Raw genomic sequence first — 27,279 nt, 5'->3', positions numbered from 1 at the left:
ATCAGAAAGTGGGGTTCACAGCCACGCAAGACAGGGATGAAAAGAAGAAATGAGTTAAAAAAACTAACATCCCTCAATTCTAACTTTTGCCTAGTATTTATATTACAGTAAACCCCAAGTTAAAAAAAAAACTAGTCAATTTGCATGCAAATTATGCTAAGACATAAGGCATATCTTAAATCAGTATTTCTCTGTAGTCATCTGTGGAAGACCTGAACAAATCTGCTGTATCTGCATATAGTATGTTCTACTTCCATGATTTTTTTGCTTTAACCAGGTAGAATATAATCTTCTTAATACATCTTAATGGTATCAACACAATCATCAGGTAATGCTTTGGAAACTGATTAGCATTTCCACATGAGGTATTATAAATAAAACTAAGACTCTTATCAGAATATGACTAATACTATTTTCCTGCATAGTTTGACATAAAATCACTGCTTGATGTTACTGTGAGAATTTGGATCTAGACCTACTATTCTCATTAGGAATCAGATTGAAGTATAAGAATGCTGCCTTTGTAGGGTGAGAAAGGAATCTGGGTGGGTAGCTGCGTGTGAAATGACACTCTCTAAGTAGCAGTATTCACATTTTTATTGAGCAGTATAAAATATGTGTATATCAACCTTGTTACTTTCATTTGAAAATGGAAGAGCTGGGAAATATAAGAACCTGTACTTGACTTTTATCAAGATTATCTGTCATTAAATTACTCACATCAGGCTTCTGCAAGTGTGGAATTTTTCTTCCCACTGGATAGGAGTATGTAGCAGGAATTTCAGTTGATATATCACCAAAAAAAAAAAAAAAAGGAATCAGCATAGTCAAGTTGTCTTAGTGTTAAGGATATCTGGATTTCGTCCCTGGAGGAGTTCAGGATCTTCCCAAGGCCTGGGTCCTCGAATATTCTTCCAGTCATCAAAAGTGGTGTCCTTTATTTTCTATAGAGCCACAAAAATTAAAGTACATATATGTTAGTGGCTTTGATTAGGACATCACTGAATGAATGAATGAATAAGTAAATGTAAATTATCCAATAGGCCCTTAATTACAATTTTAGCAAATAAATCAACTGCTTATCAAGCACAATAACTGAAGAACTGTCATATTTCTTAGGATTAGGATTTTTCTTGCTTGCTATTGACATTATGCCTATCTTTTCTCCCATCAGAATAAAACTATTAAGATAGCAAGAGTCTACGTGCTTTATTTTTGAGAGCACAAAGAAACTCTGAAGGTTGAACCAGCATATTAATGTAATGATTAGGATGGGTTGGCTTGGGTGACGGTAATGAATGAGAGGAAAGAACAAAGATGGATACCCTAAAATCTGCCAGAAGGAAGAAAAGAGATCAAGATGATGTGTCCCATACCTGGGAAATGAGGCTGGGCTTAAGAATGAAAAGATATTCCCCATAGCTGCTATGAACAAAGCCCTTTCGGGCAATAAAAACTAGTTTCCAGTCCAGTCTGGATTATAATATTCAGTTAGTATGAAGTATCTCTCCAGCACAGGAATGAAGGTAGGATAAAAGGGAAGAAGGTAAATGTTTCTTCACCCTCTGACACCACTCTGACAGTAACTTTCACACATTTGCTTTGATTATTTTGAACTTAAATTGAGTTAAAATAGAAAAATATGTTCAGAGAACCCAGGATAGCTTATCCAGGGACAGGGAAAATAATAGAAATTTACCTTGATACTTGGAATAATAAGCATTGCTTTTTTACTAAAAGCTGTATAACCTTGGGCAAGTAATTTAAGCCATCTAGGCACTAATTCCCTCCTAAGTAATAATGAAAACACTAAACAAAATGGTCTATATGGTTTCTTCAGTTCTCAAAGAACTATAAGGAAAAGCTACTCCCAGACGAACCCTCCCCAGCATCATTACTAACACAGTGCTTATATATCAAGAAGTAGCAACTTAGAGGTTATGACAAAATAATGGAGAGGTAGTGAATTGAAACCACTCTCTGAATTTCACTTATAGTTTTACCAGGAGTCTGTACTAAGTATATATGGATGAACAAAATTCTACTAATTTAGTGTCCAAGAAGAGAGTAAATTATTTTCAAGTATAGTATGAAATGATCCAAAGTTATAAAAAGGTCTTAAGAAATAATTAATGGCCTTCACCCAGATACATTAGACATCTATGCTCAAGAGAATGGAAGGATAATTCTTAGATGGGATGCAAGGCTGGGAGAACAACTTCATATAAAAGTGGTCCACTCTTCAGAGAGCTATGGTGAAGTAAAGATTCCCTATAGAATTTTGCAAAATATGTGGAGGTGCTGAACACTAGGCTATACCTGTGCGAGGCAAGGCCACCTCAGGCTTACCACGTGACAGCCAACTGCTGTACAACTGAGTGTGGAAAGGAGCCAAGAAGTGCTGAGGAAAAGCAGTGTAGTATTGATGCTGGATTTTCAGGCCTGCCAGAGTGGAGATCTTTCCTTAATAATCTAGTTGCTACCTTGACATCCAGCTGAGACAACAAAAAAACTGCTTTTTAGGCCTAAGGATTATGCTAAGAGTAAAACCTACTTTAGACTCACCCCAATAAAGCTTAAAGCCAAGCTCTAAGAAGATCCTTTGGGGAGATAATTTGGAAATGAGTACCCACAGAGTTAAAGGGGTTGAGGACACATTAAAAGCTTTCCATAGATCTTCCTTACAAAGCACAAAACCAGGCTCAACATGATCCCCGCCAATTATTTAACTGCTTGCTTAAATGAAAATCAACACTCTCCACAAGTCTCTTCAATCTATTATTCACAGTGTTCACCTTTCACTTAAAAATGACCAAACACTTCAGGGAACAAGGTCGTGAAAATCGGAGGACTTGGTGTGGTGCCGCCATTTCTTCCGCCTTTGGTCTCTGCACCTTTCACAGAACTCCCAACAGCGCTATGCTGGGACAGAGCATCCGGAGGTTCACAACCTCTGTGGTGCGTAGGAGCCACTATGAGGAGGGCCCAGGGAAGAATTTGCTGTTTTTGGTGGAAAACAAGTGGCGGTTACTAATTATGGTGACTCTGTACCTTGGGTCTGGATTTGCCGCATCTTTCTTTATAGTAAGACGACAACTGCTTAAGAAATAAGGATATTTTACTTAATTCATGAAGCAGATATGCAGGGGAGCATTTTAAGAGGTGCAGTCTCTTTGAAAATGGATCAAACTCTTGAGTTCAAAATACTAGATGTCTGTAAATAAACTTATGGCATGAAAAAAAAAAAATGACCAAACATACAAAGATATGGGAAAATACGATCCAAACACGAGCCAAAAAAGGAACATAACTATAAGAGATGGAGAATGTCCTTCTTTACCACAACCTATAATACAATGTACTATCAAATTCTTTGATTTTTGCTAATCAGATGGGTACAAAATGACACCTCATTATAATTTTAAGTAACATCCAATATATATCTTTAAGAATATTTCCTTTTCTCTGAACTCTTCATATGGTTTGCCCATGTACCTACTGACCGAGTTGTTGAACTTTTCCATATTCATATGTAGATGATCTTCATATATAAATAAATTAACTCATCATGATAAGATAAACAATATTTTTAGGATTTCTCATTTAACTAGTAACTTAATATATGTATTATTTTTTTAGGCTAAACTTTTGAATTTTTATGTATGAACTCATCAATTTTCACTTTTAAAACATATCACACTTAAATAGGACTTTCTAACTCAAGATCACCAAAAAGAATATCTGTTTTTCTCCTTTCTTTTTAACATTTTATTTTTCATTTTTAAACTCCTGATCCATCTAGAATTTATTCACTTCTGGTATATGAAATATAGACCCATCTTTATTTTCTTTTCCAATGCCTACATAGTTGTGTCAGTACCATAAATTTAAGGTAAATTAATTTTTTTTGCACTGGTGATCATTGAGTTTACTTTAAGGCAGACAGAACCAGTCACTGACTAGGAAGAATGTTATAAAAGAGAAACTGCATTAATGTACTCTACCTCATACTCTGACTCCAATGACACTTTATTCATTTTCAGTTTTTTTTCTAATTCAGGATCAATCTGTAGAAAAGAAAGAGGAACCATAAATTACTTTAGTCTGTTAGACTCTATTTCAATTTAGAAAGTTACATATGATATGGTGGACTACAAATACATGGAAAAACCTCCACTACCCATCCAATCTGTAATGGTAACTAATGTACTACAACCACCACTAGTATAACTAACAGCAGCTAATATTTACGGAGCATTTGTTATGTGTCAGCCATTTGGACATACGTAATCTCTTTTAATCCTCACAAAAATCTATGAGAGAAGTATTATCCTTACAATCACAAGTAAGGATAATGGGACCCAAGGAGTTTGAGTAAGTTGTCAAAGAGGGAGAACCTGGCTTTGAACCTTGGCCTTCTGCCTCCAGAATCCATGCTATTAACCACCATCCTAAATTATACTATTACACAGAAATTACATAAAAATACTAATAAATAAATGCTGCTCTCAAAAACAGAAAGAACACCTTCCATATACCAGAAACAAAGAAGCATCTAAGAAAAAAATTAGGATTCCAAAGTCGTAAATAGGAGCTGATGCCATATTACCTGTGTGTGGCAAGGTTTTAGGAAAGAAGAATATCATGGCTAAAATAAACAAACACACAACAATGACAAAACCCAAATTAAAGTAAATGGAATAGCAGAAATAGTGACTCAACACAGCTTAAGACCAAATTAGTACACTGGAAATACAACTGAGGGAATGATGCCGAGCTGGGATGAAAGACAAAAAAGCTGTATTACAAAAGCTAGATCCAAAAGTTCCAAAATATGTCTATTAGAATCAGACAATAAAGACAGTGAAGAGTAATAATTAAATAACTGATCAGTAATTAAATGAATAATATATACAAAAGACAAGAGTCCTCAGACTGAAACACAATACATAATAACCACAACACAATAAAAACAGCTCATTTTTAATCAAATAATAGTGAAGCTTTAGAATATTAAAGATAAAAATAAAATCTTAAAAGTGAAGATTGAAAAGACAGTTTACTTAAAAAGGGATGAGAATTAGAAAAAAAGAGTGCCCATAAGCAACATCGAATGCTAAAATAAAATAAAATTATATTTTCAATGTTGATATTGAGAGATTACGTTGAACCCGTTTTACTATTTTCTCTCATCTTTCTTGACTTCTTAAGTCAATCACTGTTTGGTAGAAATACATAACAGTAATTCCAATAAATGTTGAATTCATCTATCAACAGATTTTTCTGACTGAAATTTTTAGAAATCCAACTAAACACTACTTACAGGAAATTCGCTAAAAAAAGAAAGAAAGAAAAGAAAGTATAGGATGAAGGTAGAGGGTTCAAAAATGATATACAAAAAAAAACTAGTGGGGGCAGAAGGATCAATACACAGCACTATTTACAATAGACAAAACAGAATTCAAGGCAAACAGGATCAAAAGGAACATTTTATACTGATAAATGGAAAAGTTTTTCAAGAAGATATTATAATTTTAAATTTTTTACATGACTACACTTCTTTGGAATTTATGCAAAATGGATAAAAATACATGATTAAATAAATACACAAAACATATTAGAAGAGCTTAACACACTTTCCTGAGAAACTAACAGATCAAGTAGATTATAAATCTTTTGTTCATCCTTTTTAAAAATTTCACTGAAGTATCACTGATATACAATCTTATAGTGGTTTCAAATGTACAACACAGTGCTTCAACAGTTACCCATATTATTAAATCCTCACTCCCTCTAGTGTGGTTACTGTAAACATAGAAAGATGTTATAGAATCATTGACTATATTCTCCATGCTGTACTACCATTCTGTGACTAACTTATGATTGTGAATTACTGTGCCCCTTTATCCCCGTCATCCTTCCCCAGCCCTTCCCCCTTGGTAACCACTAGTCACTTCTGAGTGTCTATGAGTTTCTTGCTGTTTTCTTCCTTCTATTTTGCTTTATTTCTATATTCCACAAATAAATGAAATCATATGGCATTTGTCTTTCTCTACAAGGCTTATTTCACTGAACATAATACCCTCTAGATCCACCCACCCACGTTGTTGCAAATGGAAGGATTTCTTTTCTTTTTATGGTTGAATAATATTCCATTGTGTATATATACCACATCTTCTTTATCCATTCATCTACTGATGGACACTTAGGTTGCTTCCATATCTTGGCTGTTGCAAATAGTGCTGCGATAAAAATAGGGGTGCATATGTCTTTTTGAATCAGATTTTGTTTTCCTTGGATAAATTTTTAGGAGTGGGATTACTGAATTGAATGATATTTCTATTTTTAGTTTTTTGAGGAACCTCCATACTGCTTTCCACAGTGGTTGCAACAATTTACATTCCCACCAACAGTGAAGGAGGGTTCCTATTTCTCCACATCCTCACCAACATTTGTTATTTCTTGTCTTTTGGATAGTGGCCATTCTAACTAGTGTGAAGTGATATCTCATTGTGGTTTTGTTTGCATTTCCCTGATGATTAGTGATGTTGAACATCTTTTCATGTGCCTGCTGGCCATCTGTATTTCCTCTTTGGAGAAATGTCTGTTCAGGTCCTCTGCCAATTTTTTAATCATGTTATTTGTTTTTTGGATGTTGGGCATATGAGTTCTTTATATATTTTATATGTTAACCCCTTATCAGATGAGTTGTTTACAAATATATTCTCCCATACGGTAGGTTGCCTTTTTGTTCTGGTGTTGGTATCCTTTGCTGTACAGAAGCTTTTTAGTTTTTTATAGTCCCACTGTTTATTTTTTATTTTCTTTCACTTACCTGAGATGTGTCAGGAAAAATTTGCTCATAATTACATTCACGAGATTTTTCCCTATGTTTTCTTCTAAGAAGTTTATAGTTTCATGACTTACCTTCAGGTCTTTAATCCATTTTAACTTTACTTTTGTGTATGGAGTTAGACAATAATCCACTTTCATTCTCTTACATGTAGCTGCCAGTTTTCCTAACACCAGTTGTTGAAGACACTGTCTTTTCCCCATTATATAGTCATGGCTCCTTTATTGTATATTAATTGACCATATATGTGTGGGTATATATCTGGGTTCACTATTCTGTTCCATTGATCTATGGGTATGTTCTTGTGCCAGTACAAAACTGTTTTGATTACTGTAGCTTTGTAGTAGAGCTTGAAGTCAGTGAGCATAATTTCCTGGCTTTGTTCTTCTTTCTCAGGATTGCTTTGGCTATTTGGGGCCTTGTATGATTCCCTATTAATTTTAGAACTATTTGTTCTAGTTCATTGAAGAATGCTGTTGGTATTTTGATAGGGATTACACTGCATCTGTAAATTGCTTTAGGAAGGAGGGACATTTTTTTAAATTATTATTATTATTTTTATTTTTAATAAAATGCTGAAGTGGTAGGTAGATGCAAGATAAAGGTAGAAAACATAGTTTAGTGCTGTAAGAGGGCAAATGTAGATGATCACATGATCAGGTGTGTGCCTATGGACTAAGTATTAATCCAGGCTAGACAAGGGCAGCAAGACATCCACGGATGCAGAAGATTTCTCTCAAAGCAGGGGGGGTGAGGTTCTGAGCCTCACCTCTGTTGATCCCCAAATTCTCACCTGCTGCCCCCCTGCGACTGTGCCTGTCTTAGGTTGTTCCTCCCTTGAGGAATCTTACCCGTCTCTGGCTAACCAGTCATCTTCTGGGGCCATACAGGAAAATGTAAAGTTAGTAAGTGAGAGAGAAGCCATATTGTTTGAAAAGGTTAGCTTTTTACTTCTTTGCAGATTTATGCCCTGTGGCTTCTATGCCCAGCACTTGTCTCAAGGTATCTTTACCACCTGGAGGAATTATGATACCCAGTAAATTCGATATGAGGCACGAATTCTATTTAAGGGTTGTAATTAGGAAGAAAGAAGAAAAGCTACAGATGTAGCATATGGAAGGAAACATGGGAGGATTGATTATTTCTTTGACATATCTTCTTGTAGAGTACCTTAAGTATGTATAGGTTTTAAACTACTAATTTGCACACACATATTAACATAATAGGAATACGGTGACATAAACAAAGCAAATCTATAATTACCATCCATCTTCAGTGAAGCCAAGAAAACCATTTAGGCACCCTAGGCATTTGTGAAAATTTGTCTATGATATGATGGATATAGTCCAACTGTACTTGAACAGTCTGAGAGAAATCAGACAAATTAAAGCAGCCCATTTCTGGGATCTGTTCACATCCCATATGTTCTTTTAACCATAGATAGTCTATAGTCATAAGATTTTGGAGTGCTACAACTTGCACCCCTCCCAACTCCTGGTTGAGTTCCAACAGTACAGATCCGGTCAAATTCGTTGTCTCACTGTATGCACATGCCAGCCTAGACATCTCCCTCCTCATTTATATGGCAAGTCCAGGAGACGGTGGGCTGGATGCAGCCACAACCGCAGCATCGTCCGGATCCCTGTGGAGGCTTTTTGATGATCATCCCCCGGCACAAGTCCTCCAGAGAGTGCTGATGCCGGAAGCTCCTCCTCATATCGTATCTTAGTTCATTTTCTGGGTATCCAAGCTAGGCCTTGATCTTCTGCATAGAAACAAACAGACCCTTTGCCCACACTTTGACATGCCCTCTATACCACTGTGCAGAACTCATTGGAGGTCAGCACACAGTAACTGCTATTTTTTTTTTTTTATTAAGAGAAAGGAATATTATCAGAAAAGAGTACTTCCATAGCTGATCATCTGACACCCTTTAAGTGATCAACATTAAGGATATTTAAAGCATGCGTTGATCTTTGATTTACCAATAGTTTTATCCTATCAAGGAGTAATCCTCCTTTTCTTTCTTTCTTTCTTTTTTTTTTTTTTAATTTTTAATCTACACTTACATGAAGAGTACTATGTTTACTATGCTCTCCCCTATATCAGGTCCCCCCTAACAACCACATTACGGTTACTGTCCATCAGCTTAGCAAAATGTTGTAGAGTCACTACTTGTCCTCTCTGTGTTGTGCAGCCCACCCTCCCCTTTCTCCCCCCCATGCATGCTAATCTTAATACCCCCTTTCTTCCCCCCCTTATCCCTCCCTGCCCCCCCATCCTCCCCAGTTCCTTCCCCTTTGGTCCTGTTAGTCCATTTTTGGGGTCTGTAATTCCGCTGCTGTTTTGTTCGTTCAGTTTTTCCTTTGTTCCTATACTCCTCAGATGAGTGAAATCAATTGGTATTTCTCTTTCTCCGCTTGGCTTATTTCACTGAGCATAATACTCTCCAGCTCCATCCATGTTGCTGCAAATGGTTGGATTTTTCCACTTCTTATGGCTGAGTAGTATTCCATTGTGTATATGTACCACATCTTCTTTATCCATTCATCTACCGATGGACATTTAGGTTGCTTCCAATTCTTGGCTATTGTAAATAGTGCTGCGATAAACATAGGGGTGCATCTGTCTTTCTCAAACTTGATTGCTGCGTTCTAAGGGTAAATTCCTAGGAGTGGAATTCCTGGGTCAAACGGTAGGTCTGTTTTGAGCATTTTGATGAACCTCCATACTGCTTTCCACAATGGTTGAACTAATTTACATTCCCACCAGCAGTGTAGGATGGTTCCCCTTTCTCCACAGCCTCGCCAACATTTGTTGTTGTTTGTCTTTTGGATGGCAGCTATCCTTACTGGTGTGAGGTGATACCTCATTGTAGTTTTAATTTGCATTTCTCTGATAATTAGCGATGTGGAGCATCTTTTCATGTGTCTGTTGGCCATCTGTATTTCTTTTTTAGAGAACTGTCTCTTCAGTTCCTCTGCCCATTTTTTAATTGGGTTATTTGTTTTTTGTTTGTTGAGGTGTGTGAGCTCTTTATATATTCTGGACGTCAAGCCTTTATCGGATCTGTCATTTTCAAATATATTCTCCCATACTGTAGGGTTCCTTTTTGTTCTATTGATGGTGTCGTTCGCTGTACAGAAGCTTTTCAGCTTAATGTAGTCCCACTTGCTCATTTTGCTGTTGTTTTCCTTGCCCGGGGAGATATGTTCAAGAAGAGGTCACTCATGTTTATGTCTAAGAGGTTTTTGCCTATGTTTTTTTCCAAGAGTTTAATGGTTTCATGACTTACATTCAGGTCTTTGATCCATTTTGAGTTTACCTTTGTATATGGGGTTAGACAATGGTCCAGTTTCATTCTCCTACATGTAGCTGTCCAGTTTTGCCAGCACCATCTGTTGAAGAGACTGTCATTTCCCCATTGTAGGTCCATGGCTCCTTTATTGAATATTAATTGACCATATACGTTTGGGTTAATTTCTGGAGCCTCTAATCTGTTCCACTGGTCTGTGGCTCTGTTCTTGTGCCAGTACCAAATTGTCTTGATTACTATGGCTTTGTAGTAGAGGTTGAAGTTGGGGAGTGAGATCCCCCCTACTTTATTCTTCTTTTTCAGGATTGCTTTGGCTATTCAGGGTCTTTGGTGTTTCCATATGAATTTTTGAATTATTTGTTCCAATTCATTGAAGAATGTTGCTGGTAATTTGAGAGGGATTGCATCAAATCTGTATATTGCTTTGGGCAGGATGGCCATTTTGACGACATTAATTCTTCCTAGCCATGAGCATGGGATGAGTTTCCATTTATTAGTGTCCCCTTGAATTTCTCTTAAGAGTGACTTGTAGTTTTCAGAGTATAAGTCTTTCACTTCTTTGGTTAGGTTTATTCCTAGGTATTTTATTCTTTTTGATGCAATGGTGAATGGAATTTTTTCCTGATTTCTCTTTCTATTGATTCATTGTTAGTGTATAGGAAAGCTACAGATTTCTGTGTGTTAATTTTGTATCCTGCAACTTTGCTGTATTCCGATATCAGTTCTAGTAGTTTTGGAGTGGAGTCTTTAGGGTTTTTTATGTACAGAATCATATCATCTGCAAATAGTGACAGTTTAACTTCTTCTTTACCAATCTGGATTCCTTGTATTTCTTTGTTTTGTCTGATTGCCGTGGCTAGGACCTCCAGTACTATGTTAAATAACAGTGGGGAGAGTGGGCATCCCTGTCTGGTTCCCGATCTCAGAGGAAATGCTTTCAGCTTCTCGCTGTTCAGTATAATGCTGACTGTGGGTTTATCATATATGGCCTTTATTACATTGAGGTACTTGCCCTCTATTCCCATTTTGCTGAGAGTTTTTATCATGAATGGATGTTGAATTTTGTCAAATGCTTTTTCAGCATCTATGGAGATGATCATGTGGTTTTTGTCTTTCGTTTTGTTGATGTGGTGGATGATGTTGATGGATTTTCGAATGTTGTACCATCCTTGCATCCCTGGGATGAACCCCACTTGGTCATGGTGTATGATCCTTTTGATATACTGTTGAATTCTGTTTGCTAATATTTTATTGAGTATTTTTGCATCTACATTCATCAGGGATATTGGTCTGTAATTTTCTTTTTTGGTGGGGTCTTGCCTGGTTTTGGTATTAGGGTGATGTTGGCTTCATAGAATGAGTTTGGGAGTATTCCCTCCTCTTCTATTTTATGGAACACTTTAAGAAGAATGGGAATTATGTCTTCTCTGTGTGTCTGATAAAATTCCGAGGTAAATCCGTCCGGCCCCGGGGTTTTGTTCTTGGGTAGTTTTTTGATTACCATTTCAATTTCCTTGCCAGTAATTGGTTTGTTTAACTTTTGTGTTTCTTCCTTGGTCAGTCTTGGGAGGTTGTATTTTTCTAGGAAGTTGTCCATTTCTTCTTGGTTTTACAGCTTGTTGGCATTTAGGTTTTCATAGTAGTCTTTAATAATTCTTTCTATTTCTGTGGAGTCTGTCGTGATTTTTTCATTCTCATTTCTGATTATGTTGATTTGGGTTGATTCTCTTTTTCTCTTAATAAGTTTGGCTAGAGGCTTATCTATTTTGTTTATTTTCTCAAAGAACCACTGTTGGTTTCGTTGATTTTTGCTATTTTTATTCTTCTCAATTTTATTTCTTCTCTGATCTTTATTATGTCCCTCCTTCTGCTGACTTTAGGCCTCATTTGTTCTTCTTTTTCCAGTTTTGATAATTGGGATGTTAGACTATTCATTTGGGATTGTTCTTCCTTCTTCAAGTGTGCCTGGATTGCTATATACTTTCCTCTTAAGACTGCTTTCGCTGCGTCCCAAAGAAGTTGGGGCTTAGTGTTGTTGTTGTCATTTGTTTCTATATATTCCTTGATCTCTATTTTGATTTGTTCATTGATCCATTGATTATTTAGTAGCATGTTGTTAAGCCTCCATGTGTCTGTGAGCCCCTTTGCCTTCTTTGTAGAATTTATTTCTACTTTTATACCTTTGTGGTCTGAAAAATTGGTTGGTAGAATTTCAATATTTTGGAGTTTACTGAGGCTCTTTTTGTGAGCTAGTATGTGGTCTATTCTGGAGAATGTTTCATGTGCACTTGAGAAGAATGTATATCCTGTTGCTTTTGGATGTAGAGTTCTATAGATGTCTATTAGGTCCATCTGTTCTAGTGTGTTGTTCAGTGCCTGTGTGTCCTTACTTATTTTCTGCCCAGTGGATCTATCCTTCGGGGTGAGTGGTGTTTTGAAGTCTCCTAAAATGAATGCATTGCAGTCTATTTCCCTCTTTAGTTCTGTTAGTATTTGCTTCACATATGCTGGTGCTCCTGTATTGGGTGCATATATATTTAGAATGGTTATATCCTCTTGTTGGACTGAGCCCTTTATCATTATGTAGTGGCCTTCTTTATCTCTTGTTACTTTCTTTGTTTTGAAGTCTATTTTGTCTGATATTAGTACTGCAACCCCTGCTTTCTTCTCACTGTTGTTTGCCTGAAATATGTTTTTCCATCCCTTGACTTTTAGTCTATGCTTATCTTTGCTTTAAGGTGAGTTTCTTGTAAGCAGCATATAGATGGGTCTTGCTTTTTTATCCATTCTATTACTCTGTGTCTTTTGATTGGTGCATTAAGTCCATTTACATTTAGGGTGACTATTGAGAGATATGTACCCATTGCCATTGCAGGCTTTAGATTCGTGGTTACCAAAGGTTCAAGGTTAGCTTCCTTAGTATCTTACTGCCTAACTTAGCTCGCTTATTGAGCTGTTATATACACTGTCTGGAGATTCTTTTCTTCTCTCCCTTCTTATTCCTCCTCCTCCATTCTTCATATGTTGTGTGTTTTGTTCTGTGCTCTTTTTAGGGGTGCTCCCATCTAGAGCAGTCCCTGGAGAATGCCCTATAGAGGTGGTTTGTGGGAAGCAAATTCCCTCAGCTTTTGCTTGTCTGGGAATTGTTTAATCCCGCCATCATATTTAAATGATAGTCGTGCTGGATACAGTATCCTTGGTTCAAGGTCCTTCTGTTTCATTGCATTAAGTATATCATGCCATTCTCTTCTGGCCTGTAGGGTTTCTGTCGAGAAGTCTGATGTTAGCCTGATGGGTTTTCCTTTATAGGTGACCTTTTTCTCTCTAGCTGCCTTTAAAACTCTTTCCTTGTCCTTGATCCTTGCCATTTTAATTACTATGTGTCTTGGTGTTGTCCTCCTTGGATCCTTTCTGTTGGGGGTTCTGTGTAATTCCATGGTCTGTTCGATTATTTCCTCCCCCAGTTTGGGGAAGTTTTCAGCAATTATTTCCTCAAAGAGATTTTCTATCCCTTTTCCTCTTTCTTCTTCTTCTGGTATCCCTATAATACAAATATTATTCCTTTTGGCTTGGTCACATAGTTCTCTTAGTGTTGTTTCATTCCTGGAGATCCTTTTATCTCTCTCTATGTCAGCTTCTATACGTTCCTGTTCTCTGGCTTCTATTCCTTCAATGGCCTCTTGCATCTTATCCATTCTGCTTATAAATCGTTCCAGGGATTGTTTCACTTCTGTGATCTCCTTCCTGACATCTGTGATCTCCTTCCGGACTTCATCCCACTGCTCTTGCATTTTTCTCTGCATCTCATCCCATTGCTCTTGCATTTTTCTCTGCATCTCTGTCAGCATGTTCATGATTTTTATTTTGAATTCTTTTTCAGGAGGACTGGTTAGGTCTGTCTCCTTCTCAGGTGTTGTCTCTGTGATCTTTGTCTGCCTGTAGTTTTGTCTTTTCATGGTGATAGAGATAGTTTGCAGAGCTGGTACAAGTGACCGCTGGAAGAGCTTCCCTTCTTGTTGGTTTGTGGCCTTCCTCTCCTGGGAGAATAGCGACCTCTAGTGGCTTGTGCTGGGCAGCTGTGTGCAGACTGGGCTTCTGCTTCCTGCTTGGTTGCTATGGTGTTTATCTCCGCTGTTGCTGTGGGCGTGGCCTGGCTGGGGCTGCTCCTCCAAAATGGTGAAGCCCAGTTGGAGGGGGAGCGGCCGGGAGGCTATTTATCTCCCTAAGGGGCCTCTGTGCTCCCTGCTGCCCAAAGGGTTAGAGTGCCCAGACATCCCCAGATTCCTTGCCTCTGGTCTAAGTGACCTGTCCTGCCCCTTTAAGACTTCCAAAAAGCACTCTCCAAACCAAAACAACAACAGCAACAATGAGAGAGGGAACAGAAAAAAAAAAAAAAAAAAAAAGGAAAAAACACGATTTTTTTTTGTCCTCAGGCGCCGGTCCCAGGCACCCGCTCACTGGTCCTGCTGCCCTGTCTCCCTAGCACCAGGGTCCCTGTCCCTTCAAGGCTTCAAAAAAGCACCCGCCCACTGGTCCCGCAGGGAAAAACGCGCGATATTCTTTGTCCTCAGGCGCCGGTCCCAGGCACCTGCTCACCAGTCCCGCCACCCTGCCTCCCTAGCACCGGGGTCCCTGTCCCTTTAAGGCTTCCAAAAAGCACTCGCCAAAAAGAGAAAAAAAAAGGGGAAAAACGCGTGATTTCCTCCGTCCTCAAGTGCCAGTCTCAGGCACCCGCCCACCGGTCCCGCAGGGAAAAACACGGGATATTCTTTGTCCTCAGGCGCCGGTCCCAGGCACCTGCTCACCAGTCCCGCCGCCCTGCCTCCCTAGCACCGGGGTCCCTGTACCTTTAAGGCTTCCGAAAAGCACTCGCCAACAAGAGAAAAAAAAAGGGGAAAAACGTGCGATTTCCTCCGTCCTCAAGTGCCGGTCTCAGGCACCCGCCCACTGGTCCCGCAGCGAAAAACGCGGGATATTCTTTGTCCTCAGGCACCGGTTCCAGGCACCTGCTCACCAGTCCCGCTGCCCTGCCTCCCTAGCACCGGGGTCCCTGTCCCTTTAAGGCTTCCAAAAAGCACTCCGCAAAAGAAAAAAAAACCGCTCCGGTTTCTTTCCACCCGCTGGGAGCCGGGGGTAGGGGGGCTCGGGTCCTGCCAGGCCGGGGCTTGTATCCTACCCCCTTTGCAAGGCGCTGGGTTCTTGCGATGTGGATGTGGTGTCGTCCTGTGGTCTGGATGTTGTCCTGTGTCCTGTGGTCTCTATTTTAGGAAGATTTTTCTTTGTTATATTTTCATAGCTCTATGTGTTTTTGGGAGGAGATTTCCACTGCTCTACTCACACCGCCATCTTGGCTCCGCCCCAGGAAGGATGGCCATTTTAACAATATTAATTCTTCCTATCCATGAGCACAGGATAGACTTCCATTTTTTTGGTATCTTCTTTAATTTCTCTCATGAGTGTCTTACAGTGTTCAGAGTATACATCTTTCACTCCTTGGCTAGGTTTATTCCTAGGTATTTTATTCTTTTTAATGCAATTATAAATGGAGTTGTTTTCCTGATTTCTCTTTCTGCTAATTCGTTGTTAGTATATAGGACTGCAACAAATTTTGTATATTGATTTTGTATCCTACAACTTTGCTGAATTCAGATATTAGTTCTAGTAGGTTTTGGTGGATTCTTTAGGGTTTTCTATATATAATATCATGTCATCTGCAAATAGTGGCAATTAAACTTCTTCCTTACCATTTGGATGCCTTTTATCTCTTTGTGTTGTCTGATTGCTGTGGTTAGGACCTCTAGTACTATGCTGAATAGAAGTGATGAGAATGGGCATCCTTGTCTTGTTCCCAATCTTAGAGTAAAGCTTTCAGCTCTCTTCTATTAAGTATGTTGGCAGTGGGTTTGCCTTCACTATGTTGAGGTATGTACCCTCTATACCCATTTTATTGAGTTTTTATCATGAATGGATGTTGAATTTTGTCAAATGCTTTTTCAGCATCTATTGAGATGATCATGTGGTTTTTATCCTTCTTTTTGTTAATGTGGTATATAATATTGATTGATTTATGAGTATTATACCATCCTTGCATCCCTGGAATAAATCCCACTTGATCATGATGGATGACCTTTTTGATGTATTTTAAATTCAGTTTGCTGAGGATTTTTACATCTATGTTCATCAGCGATATTTGTCCATAATTTTCTTTTTTTTGTGGTATCTTTGTCTAGTTTTGGTATTAGAGTGATGCTGGCCTCACAGAATGAGTTTGGCAGTGAGAATGAGTTACCTCCTCTCCTACTTTGTGGAATACTTTAAGAAGGATGGGTACTAGATCTTTAAATGTTTGGTAGAATTCAGCTGTGAAGCCATCTGGTCCTGTGATTTTGTGTTTTGGGAGTTTTCTGATTACTAATTCAATTTCATTGCTGGTGACTGTCTATTCAGATTTTCTGTTTTTTTCTGGGTCAATCTGGGAAGGTTGTACTTACCTAGAAAGTTGTCCATTTCTTCTAGGTTGTTAAATTTATTGGCATATAATTTTTCATTGTATTCTCTAATAATTTTTTGTATTTCTGTGGTATCTATTGTGATTATTCCTTCTTCATTTCTGATTTTGTTTATGTGTGAATTCTCTTTCTTGGTAAGTCTGGCTATGAGTTTATCTATTTTGCTTATTTTCTCAAAGAACCACCTCCTAGTTTCATTGATTTTTTTATGCTCTTATCTTTATTATGTCCCTCCTTATGTTAACTTTTGATTTATTTGTTCTTCTATTTCTAGTTTCTTTAATTCTGAGTTTAGACTATTTGGGATTGTTTTGTTTCCTGAGGTAGGCCTGTATTGCTATGTACTTCTGTCTTAGAACTGCCTTCACAGCTTCCCACAGATTATGGGTTGTTTAATTTTTGTTTTTGTTTGTCTCCATGTATTGCCTGATTTCTGTTTTAATTTGATCATTGATCCATTGATTATTTAGAAGCATGTTGTTTAGCCTCCATTGATCTGTAAGCTTTTTTGTTTTCTTTGTATAATTTGTTTCTAGTTTCATACCTTTGTTATCTGAGATGCTGGTTGGTACAATTTCAATCTTTTTTAATTTACTGAGGCTCTTTTTGTGGCCTAGTAGGTGATCTAGTCTTAAGAACATTCCATATACACTTGAGAAGAATATGTATCCTGCTGCTTTTGGGTGGAGTGTTATGTAGATGTCTGTTAAGTCTGTCTGATCTAATGTATTGTTCAGTGCCTCTGTATCCTTATTTATTTTTTGTCAGGTTGATCTACTGATGTGAATGGTGTGTTAAAGTCTCCTAAAATGAAGGTGTGCTATCTATTTCCCCCTTTAATTCTGTTAGTATTTGTTTCACATATTTATTTAGGTGCTCCTATGTTGGTTGCATAGACATTTATAATGGTTATATCCTCCTGTTGTACTGACCCCATTATTATTATGTAATGTCCTTCTTTGTCTCTTGTTACTTTCTTTATTTTGAAATCTATTTTTTTCTGGGGGTAAGTACTACCACTCCTTTTTTCTCCCTATTATTTGCATGAAATATCTTTTTCTATCCCTTTACTTTTAGTCTGTTTCTTTGCATCAGAAATTAGTCTCCTATAGGCAGTATATAGATGGATCTTGTTTCTTTATCCATTCTGCCTCTCTACGTCTTTTGATTAGTGCATTCAGTCCATTTCCATTTAAGATAATTATTGATAGGTACATACTTTTTGCCATTTTATTAATTATTTTTGTTTTTATAGTTCCTCTCTATTCCTTTCTTCCTCTCTTATACTCTTCTCTTTTGTTATTTGATGGTTTCCTTTAGTGTTGTGATTGGATTCCTCTTTAAATTTTTTGTGTATCTGTTATAGGCTTTAGGTGTGTGGTTACCATAAGGTTCAAGGATAGCTTCCTGACTAACAGTCTATGTTAAGTTGATGATTTCTCTATTCCAAACACAGTCTAAAAGTACTTTTTTCTTCTTCTTCCTCCTCCACATTTTATGTATTAGTTGTTATACTCTGCACTTCTTGTGTATCCTTGACTAATTTTTGTGTACAGTTGGTTTTACTACTTTCACTTTAATTTTGTACTTGCTTGGTAATTAGTTGGTCTACTACCTTTATGGTGGGTTTATTTTCACTGGTGAAAGCTATTTAGCTTTAGGGTCATTTCCATCTAGAGCAATCCTTTTAACATACTGTGTAAGATTGACTTAGTGGTTATGAATTCCTTCAACTTTTGTTTAACTGGAAAATTGTTTAATACCTGCTTCAAATTTAGATGATAATCTTGCCAGGTAGAGGATTCATGGTTGGAGGTCCTTTTGTTGCAGTACATTAAATTTATCATGCCAGACTCTTACTCATTCGTAAAGCCTTAATTCAAAGGTTGATACTTCTGGCAAACCTTCCTGATTCCCCTTTCCCAAGTCTAAACTGTATGCCTGTCCTTGAAGTTCTAGTAATGTTTTATGCAAAATTCTAATACAGAATTTTACTGGGCATTGTTATATCTTTGGGTATATTTTTATGTCAGATGTCTTCCAGCCTCGATTATGCTATAAGCTTTGTAAGAACCAGTTTATTGGATATCAGTATGATTTAACACATGTTAAACAAATTACAAATATTCAACTATTTTTCAAATAGGTACATGTTATCTGTACATGTCATCCCACTTCCAAAACTCATATTATTATAACTTCCATCTTAAAGAGAAAGAGGGATAAAATCCTAAATAAAGTAATTGGGATACTAACAGAAACTTTTAAACACAGTTGAAAACTGCTCTATTCCCTCACAAAACCTAACGTCACTTTTAAATTTAATGTTTATTCACCCTATTAACTATTGTCTTAAAGACTAGCTGGAGTTAGTTACTGAGGTCTGCTAATGAAAAAAATATATGTATATATTACTTGGAAAAACACTCAAATATCAGATGTGTGCCACAAACAAAAAATGCATACTTCTGTATTAATTAATCAGAGCTCTTATGTAACACTTGGTCTGAATCTGACAGTAACTAGTCAGTCATAGAGGGTGAGAATCCTAGCTTTACCCCTAAATAGCCATATAACTTGGGCAAGCAACTTAAGCTCTCTGAGGCTCAGCTTCTCACCAGTAAAATAAAGACCATCATATATATATATATATATTTGAAAACTAGCAGAGTCCTACCACAAAGGTATACCTTCAAAAGGATAAGTATCATTTATGGTGAAAAATAATTTTCCTTTAAGTGTTACTAAAAATACAGATCAGTATAATTTATAAAATTATTGTTATGAATATGAAATACCTAACGTTATAACTGAAGCAATAAAATGGAGTGAAATTGTTGTTCCATGTTCTTTAGTCTCTTCTAAATCCTAAAAACTACATCAATGAAAGCTAACAGTATTGCAGATTTTCTAGTGAATAAGGAGATTTTTAACTTCTTTATATTGCATGATTCACCTCCATGTGATCATTAATGTTGTTTTAAAAAACAGGAGCCCAAAGATCATATATCAACCTTGAAAAGCAAGACAAAACTCAGACTGCTTAGTACACCAAGTACACATATCTCCTAAACCAGAACACACATATACAAGGGCACATGTCAAACCCCAATTATAATTCTTACTTTAATCTTCACAGCATCATAACGGATTTGGGAAAATTCCCGAAGACCAAAAGAACCTCCAACAATCAGCAACTGAAACAAAGAAACAAACAAAAGAGAAGGGCAGAATTCAATCGATTTATAGTGTACTTATCTAAATGCCAACAGTAACAGATACGAAATCCTAGAGATTATTTTTCCTGCTGAGTTACCATTTATCTGTGCAGAGTAGATGTAGTATAGACTGTCACTGGGAAACATTTTAACACATGACCAAATACCAAAATCAGTACACCATACCCTTACTTGACCTTTGGTTTAAATATCACCACAAGCATTTAATAGTTGATCTTTACAAAAGATCTATAAAGTAAGAAAAAAGTCCATATAGACAAGGAAATAAAACCACAGCCAACTAAATGACTTGCCCATGATTACATGGGGTAAAGCCAGGAATAAAAATCTGGCCTTATTTCTTCAAGACCAGAATTCCTTCAATTGTGTGATTTTGCAAAACAAGCTGATTGGAGGAGATTTTTCTCCATTTTCTTACCAAGTGATAAAAGAATCTCATGAAATATGCCATACTTCTTAATATGCAGTAAACCTTTAAAAAGCCTTTGAATTGTCATTGCTACTGTATCATCTCTATCAACAATCTAATGGGCTTCCATCCCTCATCCTAAAGCTTCAGAAGTCTAGCAATTTGGAAAAAATAAAGATTGATCCCTGCCTTTCTTTTTATACCAACATATTAATATTGCAATTAAATATAAAAAGATATAAAGCATTATAAAACATAAAATTTTGCAATTTTGAAGTCAGAATACCAACAAAACCTTGAGGATATGAATTTCAAAACCCAATAAATCTGACCACATAAAAATTTAAAACATCTACTTTGACAAATAAATGAAATAAAAATAACACAAAATCAAAACACAACAAATCAGGAAAAATATGTTGTATATAAGTAGCTGATACCTGCAGTGGCAATCTGTAAGAGTTCTTTCTGTAAGCAAAATAACTTTTGTCCCTTAGTTTCGATCAAAGACACACCCCTGGTTTTCCTAATTTCTTCTTTCCTTTTATTCATTCTTCCTTACCTTCCTAACCTTAAAATGCTGGAGTATTCCAAAAGGCTGTGTGCACACATCTTCTGCCTATTCATGACCAACACTTTGTCCCTAAGTGATGTCATCCAATTCCACAGATTTAAATAATCTTTATAACCTACCAACCTCCAAATGTAGATTTTCAATGGGAAACATCCCACTGAACTGAAGACCTGCCTTCCTATTTGACATGTCTACTTGAAAATCTAACAGGTATATATAAATTTACATTTAAAAAAAACTCTTTGAGTTTTTACCCAATAGTCTTTATGCCCCAAACTGCCCTTAACTGTCTTTCACATCCCAGTAAATGTCAACTACTTCCATCCTATTATTGAAGACAACTTCTTTGGAGTCATCTCCTTTCATTCATCTCTTGCGTCTAATACACTGGAGTTCTTCCACCTCTAGTTTGAAGATATTTCTTAAATCTGAGAATTTCTGATTAATCCTCTCCTAACACTCTACTTGAGGCCACCAACATCTCTTTCCTGTCATACAGAAATCACAGTACCTACATGTTACATACTAAGGAATTTGTCTGCTTTTTGTCCCAGGTTCCTGGGAGGGAGCTAGTAACTTGGAATTTCCTGAGTGACAAGAGTATCTTTGTTAACATATGTGTGGATCTCTGGGACCACACCAGAGTTTATGCTAATGAGGTGACTCACGGTGGGCCTCCAGCTGCAGGATACAGGCTAGCCATGCTGGAATAACCATGAGACTAGAGGGCTGGAGCTTTAAGCCATGTGATATCAATCCAACCTTCAGGGAGGATGGAGAGCTGAGACTGAGTTCAGTCATGAAACCAGTGATTCAATCAACCATGCCTAGATAATGAAACCCCAGTAAAAAACTCTGTACACTGAAACCTGGTTGAGCTTCCTGGTTGGTGACCACATCAGTGTGCTGGGAGAGTGGCATACCTTGATTCCACAGAAAGAAAACATGGAAACTCTGCATGGGTCTCTTCTTTTGGCTGTTCCTAATTTGTATACTTTTAATAAAACTATAACCATAAGTATAATGCTTTCCTGAGTTCTATGAGTCATTCTAGTGAATTACTGGACCTTAGAGGATAATAGAAACCTCAAGTATGTAACCAGTTGATCAGAAGCACAGGTCCTCTAAGAACGCCAGAGCTTTCAGCTGGTGTCTGAAGAAAGGGGTGTTTTTTGGAGGACTCTGCCCTTAATCTGTGATGTCTGAGCTAATTCTGAGTCAGTGTCAGTACCACATTGTACCACCTACCACTCATTACAATAGTATCTACAACCCTAACTAAATATCTTCATTTGTGCACCAGATCCCATCTCATTTACTGAAAGATACCAATACATCAATTCTTCCACTTCCTGTATCATCAAAACTTTGTTCACCATTGCATGATTAATCATAAAAAAAATTATGTAGACAATGGTACAGCAAACAGTTGTCAACCAAAAACACCTAAAAGGAAAATATGAGGTATAAGGTGTCCATAGAGGACTTGAAAAGCTCAAACATACTCCCGAGAATCTAGGACATGCACATGAACAGAACTGTGCTTATGCCCAAAGCAGTGTGTAAACTCATGAAAGACCTGAGAAGGCCCTAAACACTCACCTATGGCTAACCTTGAGGCTTTGAGAAAACAAAAGTAAAAGCTTAAGGCTGAGCTGTAACCTGCCTGGGTGAGTATTGAAGATATGCCTGAAGGGCCCCCACCCGTAAGATGGCGAACCTCGGGCTTCTCTTCCGGGTCCTCAGTTCCCGCCGGCACCACCTGAAGCCCAATCACCTCTCTCCTCCCTCCCAATCCCAGCACCTAGCCAACAGCCACCAGCCCCGTAGAAGTAACACCACAATCACCCCATATCCCTTCCTATATAACCCAGCACCTTTCCCTAATAAAGCAGAATTCTCCGGTGAATTGCTGCTGTGTGTCGCTCCTTCCTTTCAATGCCCAAACACACAGAGCCCTTTGACAAAGGCTAAGAGAATTACTGGTTCCAGGTGTTTAAGGAAACCTTTGCCCAATTAAAAAAATGGGCGAAAAATTTGAAAGACATTTCTCCAAAGAAGATACACAGATAACCAATAAATATCTGAAAGGATGTTTCATGCAACAGTCATTACAGAAATGCAAATCAAAACCACAAAGAGATACCACTTCACACTCACCAGAAGGGTATTATAATAATAATAAGAAAGATGAACAATAACAAGTGTTGGCAAGGATGTGGAGAAATCAGAAGCCTCACACATTGTGTGAATGTAAAATAATGTAGCCATTTTGGGAAACAGCTGACAGTTTCTCAAAATGTTAAGCAAGGACTTACCATATGACCCAACAATTCTACTACTGTGTATATACCCAAGAGAAATGAAAACATATGTCCATAAAAACTTGTACATGAATGTTCATAGCAGCATTATACATGATAGCCAAAAAACAGAAACAACCCCAATGTTCATCAATGGATAAACAAAATGTTGTCTATCTAAATCATGAAATATTATTTAGCCATAAAAAGAAGTGAAGTTTTGATACACTTCATAACTTGAATGAATCTTGAAAACATTATGCCAAATGAAAGGAATCAGTCACAAAAGACCACATGTTGTACTATTCTGTTAAATCTGTAGTCAGAAGTAGATTAGTAATTGCCTAGGGAGGGTGGAAGGAGGGGGAGGAAAGAAAAGGAAGTGACTAAAAATGGGATGGTGTTTCTTTGGGGTTGATAAAAATGTCCTAAAATGAGACTGTGGTAACAGCTCATAACTGTGAATATACTAAAAACAAGGGAAGAGAACGCTTTAATTGGGCTAATTTTGGTGTATAGGAACAATTAAGTCACTGGTCAGATCAGAAAGGTAAATTCTAGGGACTAAATGGACAATGTGGAAGCTGAAGCAACAAGTAAGTTCTCTTTCTCAAATTGTTTGAAAGTGAAGGTAAGAAGGGTATTATTAGCATATACCTGATATTCCAAGCCCTCTTCTGTATGTTGCTGAATAAAGATTCATATGAAGCATTAATATTTTTCCAAGAGAGGAAATAATTTCAACTTAAAGATAAATATAGTAATTATGACATATTTGATTGACACATGATTAAAAAGAATGTATATTTTTAATTCTTTCTGTAGCGTTGACTGATACATGATAAAAAGAGTGTACCTTTTGAATTCTTTCCGGGAGCACTGGGTTTTACAGTATTGAACTACACATTTTCCTCTACAAAATTATTTATGTTTAGGACCCATATTTTGAAACGTGGTCCCCTAGGTCCATGTTGGGTAGGTAATACACTTGGTGAAGAAGGTGTGAAAATTAGTAAAAGGAAACCTCTCTAAAGTGGAGTGAGGTGAAGCAGTACCACTCCGTGTCAGTTACAGACCCCAACAGAAGAAGCCTCAACAGGAAAGAATCATCCATTACAAACCCCAAAAGGGAAAAGATGTACACTGCATTTCCTACAGGAAACTGACTATCCTTGCAACTCAACCAATGAGAAACCCACATCACCCTGAACTCCTGTTTTTCTCCCCTTGGACTTTGATTCAAAATAACCCCTCCCAACTTCCTCCTTCTTCTCCATAAAATAATGTTCCTCTCTTTTAATGCCTATGGTTTCTCCAAAGGTTTCATGTTCCAAATTGCAATTCTCTGCCATTCTGAATAAATCCATTTTTGCTAGCAAAATAACTTTTATGTTTAAGGTTAATAAAGGCTATTGTGGTACTTTGCCTAAAAAAAATGAGGAAACCTCTAGAAGGCGCTTCAATACTTGGCTTTGATGATTTTGAAAAAAACAAAATCAAACTGGCTTCCATTGGGACATACAGGTAACCTCAAGTTAGTGACTACAATCACAATGCTGCTGAATGGACCTGCATTTGGGGGCAGAAGAATGTGCAGAGGATAGTTTTTACACATACCCTACATAAATGACTATACTATCTTATAAATACAAAGTTTTCTTTAAATTTTAAAAAAGATATAAAAAGGAGTTTCCAAAGACTTTTAAAAAAATCAGATTCATCAGAGATAAGTAAAAAAACTCATTGTTTTTCTAGTCACTTATTTGCTTTAATCCTGAATAAATGCAAAAGCTGGTAACCTCACCAGTACCAATATCCATACCAATAATAAGCTATTCTGTATTTAAAAGAAAGTGGCTTTGTCCACATGCTTTATTTAAATTTTTTCATTCACTATGACATCAATACTTGCTGAAACAAAATAACTTGCCAAGATTAAACAGCAAATAAAGGGGAGCTGTGTGGCTGGATTCCAACTCTAGTTGGTGTTACGTCAACTTCCACCTGTATCTTCATGTTGAAAGGGATCTTCAGGGAACGTAGTGTAAAACTGAACGCAAACATTAAGAACAGAGAAACTACTTTCAATGTGCTTTAAATATATCAACTACGATTCAGCAACACCTTGAGGGCTGCTACAACGTGGCAGGCACCGTGCTAAATACGCACGTCATAAGGCTTTAACTCCTAACAACCCTGAAGTATGCCAGCTAGACTAGGAAGCTGAAACATGGAGATGCCCGAACGTACAGATAAATGAGGTAAATACATCTAGTCTCCGTGATCCAGAGTATCTTCAAGCTATAGCGGGATGAGAAAATACAAGCTTAACAATCATCCAGACTAGGGTTAAATTCTGGTTCTGACATCGCTTTCTGAAGCACACCTTGGTAGCCACCAGGGAAGGTAAGAGAGGGACTTTTAATGCTATCGTACTACCAACGCGGGGAGAAGACTAGGACGACTGACTGCAATTTCTCTATCTAAAGCCAGCCCCTTCCCATCCCGGCTGCACTTCTCAGCTTCACCTGTTGCGGCGGACTCCCCTCAGTCTCCTCCAACCTGCCAAACGTGAGATCCCACCCCTTCCGGAATCCCGCCCCCATACATTTTCCTCCCTGCGCTCACCAACATGGGGACTCCGTAGCGGAGGGTCTTGTTCCTGCGCAAAGCGCGGATCATGGCCGGTGCAAATACGACTGAACTCTCCCGCTCGCCTGGACGCCCCGCCAACAGGCCCAGCGCAGCCTTCTGACTTCAGCGGCTCAAGTTCCCTCCCGACAAGACTGTCCTTGACTCACCTCCCTTCCTCCCCCGTCAGGTGCATGGTACTCTCCTAAGTCTCCACCAGGCAAAAGCAATCGATCCATCGCAACGTAGACTTGCGTCCGCCCGGAAATTCGAGTTAAGCGGATCGGGTTCCGGGTCGCCGGTTTGTAATCGGAATTTACGTTGTACGCATCGTCAAATATGGACACCGGTACCTCCCACTTTCTGGGTCTTAACCAGCGTCTTAGCACACTCCCAGTCACACAGCCGCTGACAAAATCAGCTAAAGGGGAAAAACGTTACTTTGGAGTTAGTATTGTAGCTTCTGTTTTATTTATGGGGCGGGGAGTTTGCCAGTTTAAAGATTTTTAGAAATAAATCGCCGCGAAATGTTAGATCAAATGGTAATCAGTGTAGTGTCTTGCCATCACTGATTTAATGCTAGTGCCCTTACTGCTAGATAGTTTGTAATCTGCAGTCATTTACGAATGTCTGTTTTCCACTCATTCAACTTCCGTTCAGCACACCTTTCTGCAGGGGGAACACTGAGATCAAACAATATTATTCTGTCTTAAAAAAGCTGGCAATCTAATGCTCACACAAATTAACGTGTACCTAAACTACAACAGTAGCTTTGAAAACAGCTCCCGCGTGTGCCCTTTCCCAGCGTGTATAAGAGAAAGCCTTACCTATCAAGGTGAGAGGACATAATATAGAGTGCGGGTAACATAGAGTGACATTTCCCATACTCTCCCTGAACTCTTTCCATCCGTCCCTGCCTCTCTATTGCCACTGAATCGTTCCTGGTTTAATCCCTTATCTTTCTACATAATTGAAGTAGCCCCAAAGTGGTCTACGGAGAAGAAACTCCAGATCTACCCTTAGGCTTCTACACCACCACCCATACCTATAAGCCCACTGGATCAGGTATGAAAAACATATGAAGCAAACAAAAAAACTTAATTGTGATTCTCAAATCTATCTTCCACACTGCTGAAACTTATCGAAGAGGTGTAGCTAATGATGAGATTCTCCTGGCTTTTTGCCTACAGTAATCACTCCACTTTTCTTAGCAAGGAATTCAAGGTCCTTTGTAATATGACTTTGGCCTGCCTTTTCTGCCAGTCTTTCTCATTCACACCATACTCCTTTTTGGGTTGGAGGATGTGTGCTTCTGTGATATATGTCATTGGTGAAACGAGACTTTGTCTATTGAAATTAATGTTTAAAAAAACTTTGTAGAAAAATTTTTATTGAGAAATGTAAAGACAAATGTTTCAATCCAGAGCAAGTGTGCTTTTGTTTCA

General features: G+C 37.9%; 1 protein-coding gene and 1 pseudogene across 1 annotated transcript; one reads left to right on the top strand and one right to left on the bottom strand.

Moving 5' to 3' along the window:
• Positions 1 to 579: 579 nt before the first annotated feature.
• Positions 580 to 26,073, bottom strand: COX16 (cytochrome c oxidase assembly factor COX16). Its single transcript, XM_073242205.1, has 4 exons — positions 25,832 to 26,073; positions 19,804 to 19,875; positions 4,005 to 4,067; positions 580 to 944 (listed from the first exon to the last, which is right to left on the bottom strand). Exons 1-4 carry the CDS (start codon positions 25,883 to 25,885, stop codon positions 828 to 830), a joined length of 306 nt encoding a protein of 101 aa, XP_073098306.1. The 5' UTR covers positions 25,886 to 26,073; the 3' UTR covers positions 580 to 827.
• Positions 2,829 to 3,347, top strand: LOC118968529 (cytochrome c oxidase subunit 7C, mitochondrial pseudogene; annotated as a pseudogene).
• Positions 26,074 to 27,279: the final 1,206 nt, after the last annotated feature.

The sequence above is a fragment of the Manis javanica genome, chromosome 8 (genome assembly GCF_040802235.1).
Source record: "Manis javanica isolate MJ-LG chromosome 8, MJ_LKY, whole genome shotgun sequence".
Taxonomy (NCBI): domain Eukaryota; kingdom Metazoa; phylum Chordata; class Mammalia; order Pholidota; family Manidae; genus Manis; species Manis javanica.
Note: the sequence above shows the minus strand (reverse complement) of the source record. Positions and strands in the feature narration are given on the sequence as shown.

Coding starts and splice junctions, on each gene's coding strand:
- COX16 (XM_073242205.1), bottom strand. CDS start 25,885: ATGATCCGCGCTTTGCGCAGGAACAAGACCCTCCGCTACGGAGTCCCC. Junction 19,876..25,831: donor GCTACGGAGTCCCCATGTTG/GTGAGCGCAGGG, acceptor TCTTTGTTTCAG/TTGCTGATTGTTGGAGGTTC. Junction 4,068..19,803: donor ATGATGCTGTGAAGATTAAA/GTAAGAATTATA, acceptor TCTTTTCTACAG/ATTGATCCTGAATTAGAAAA.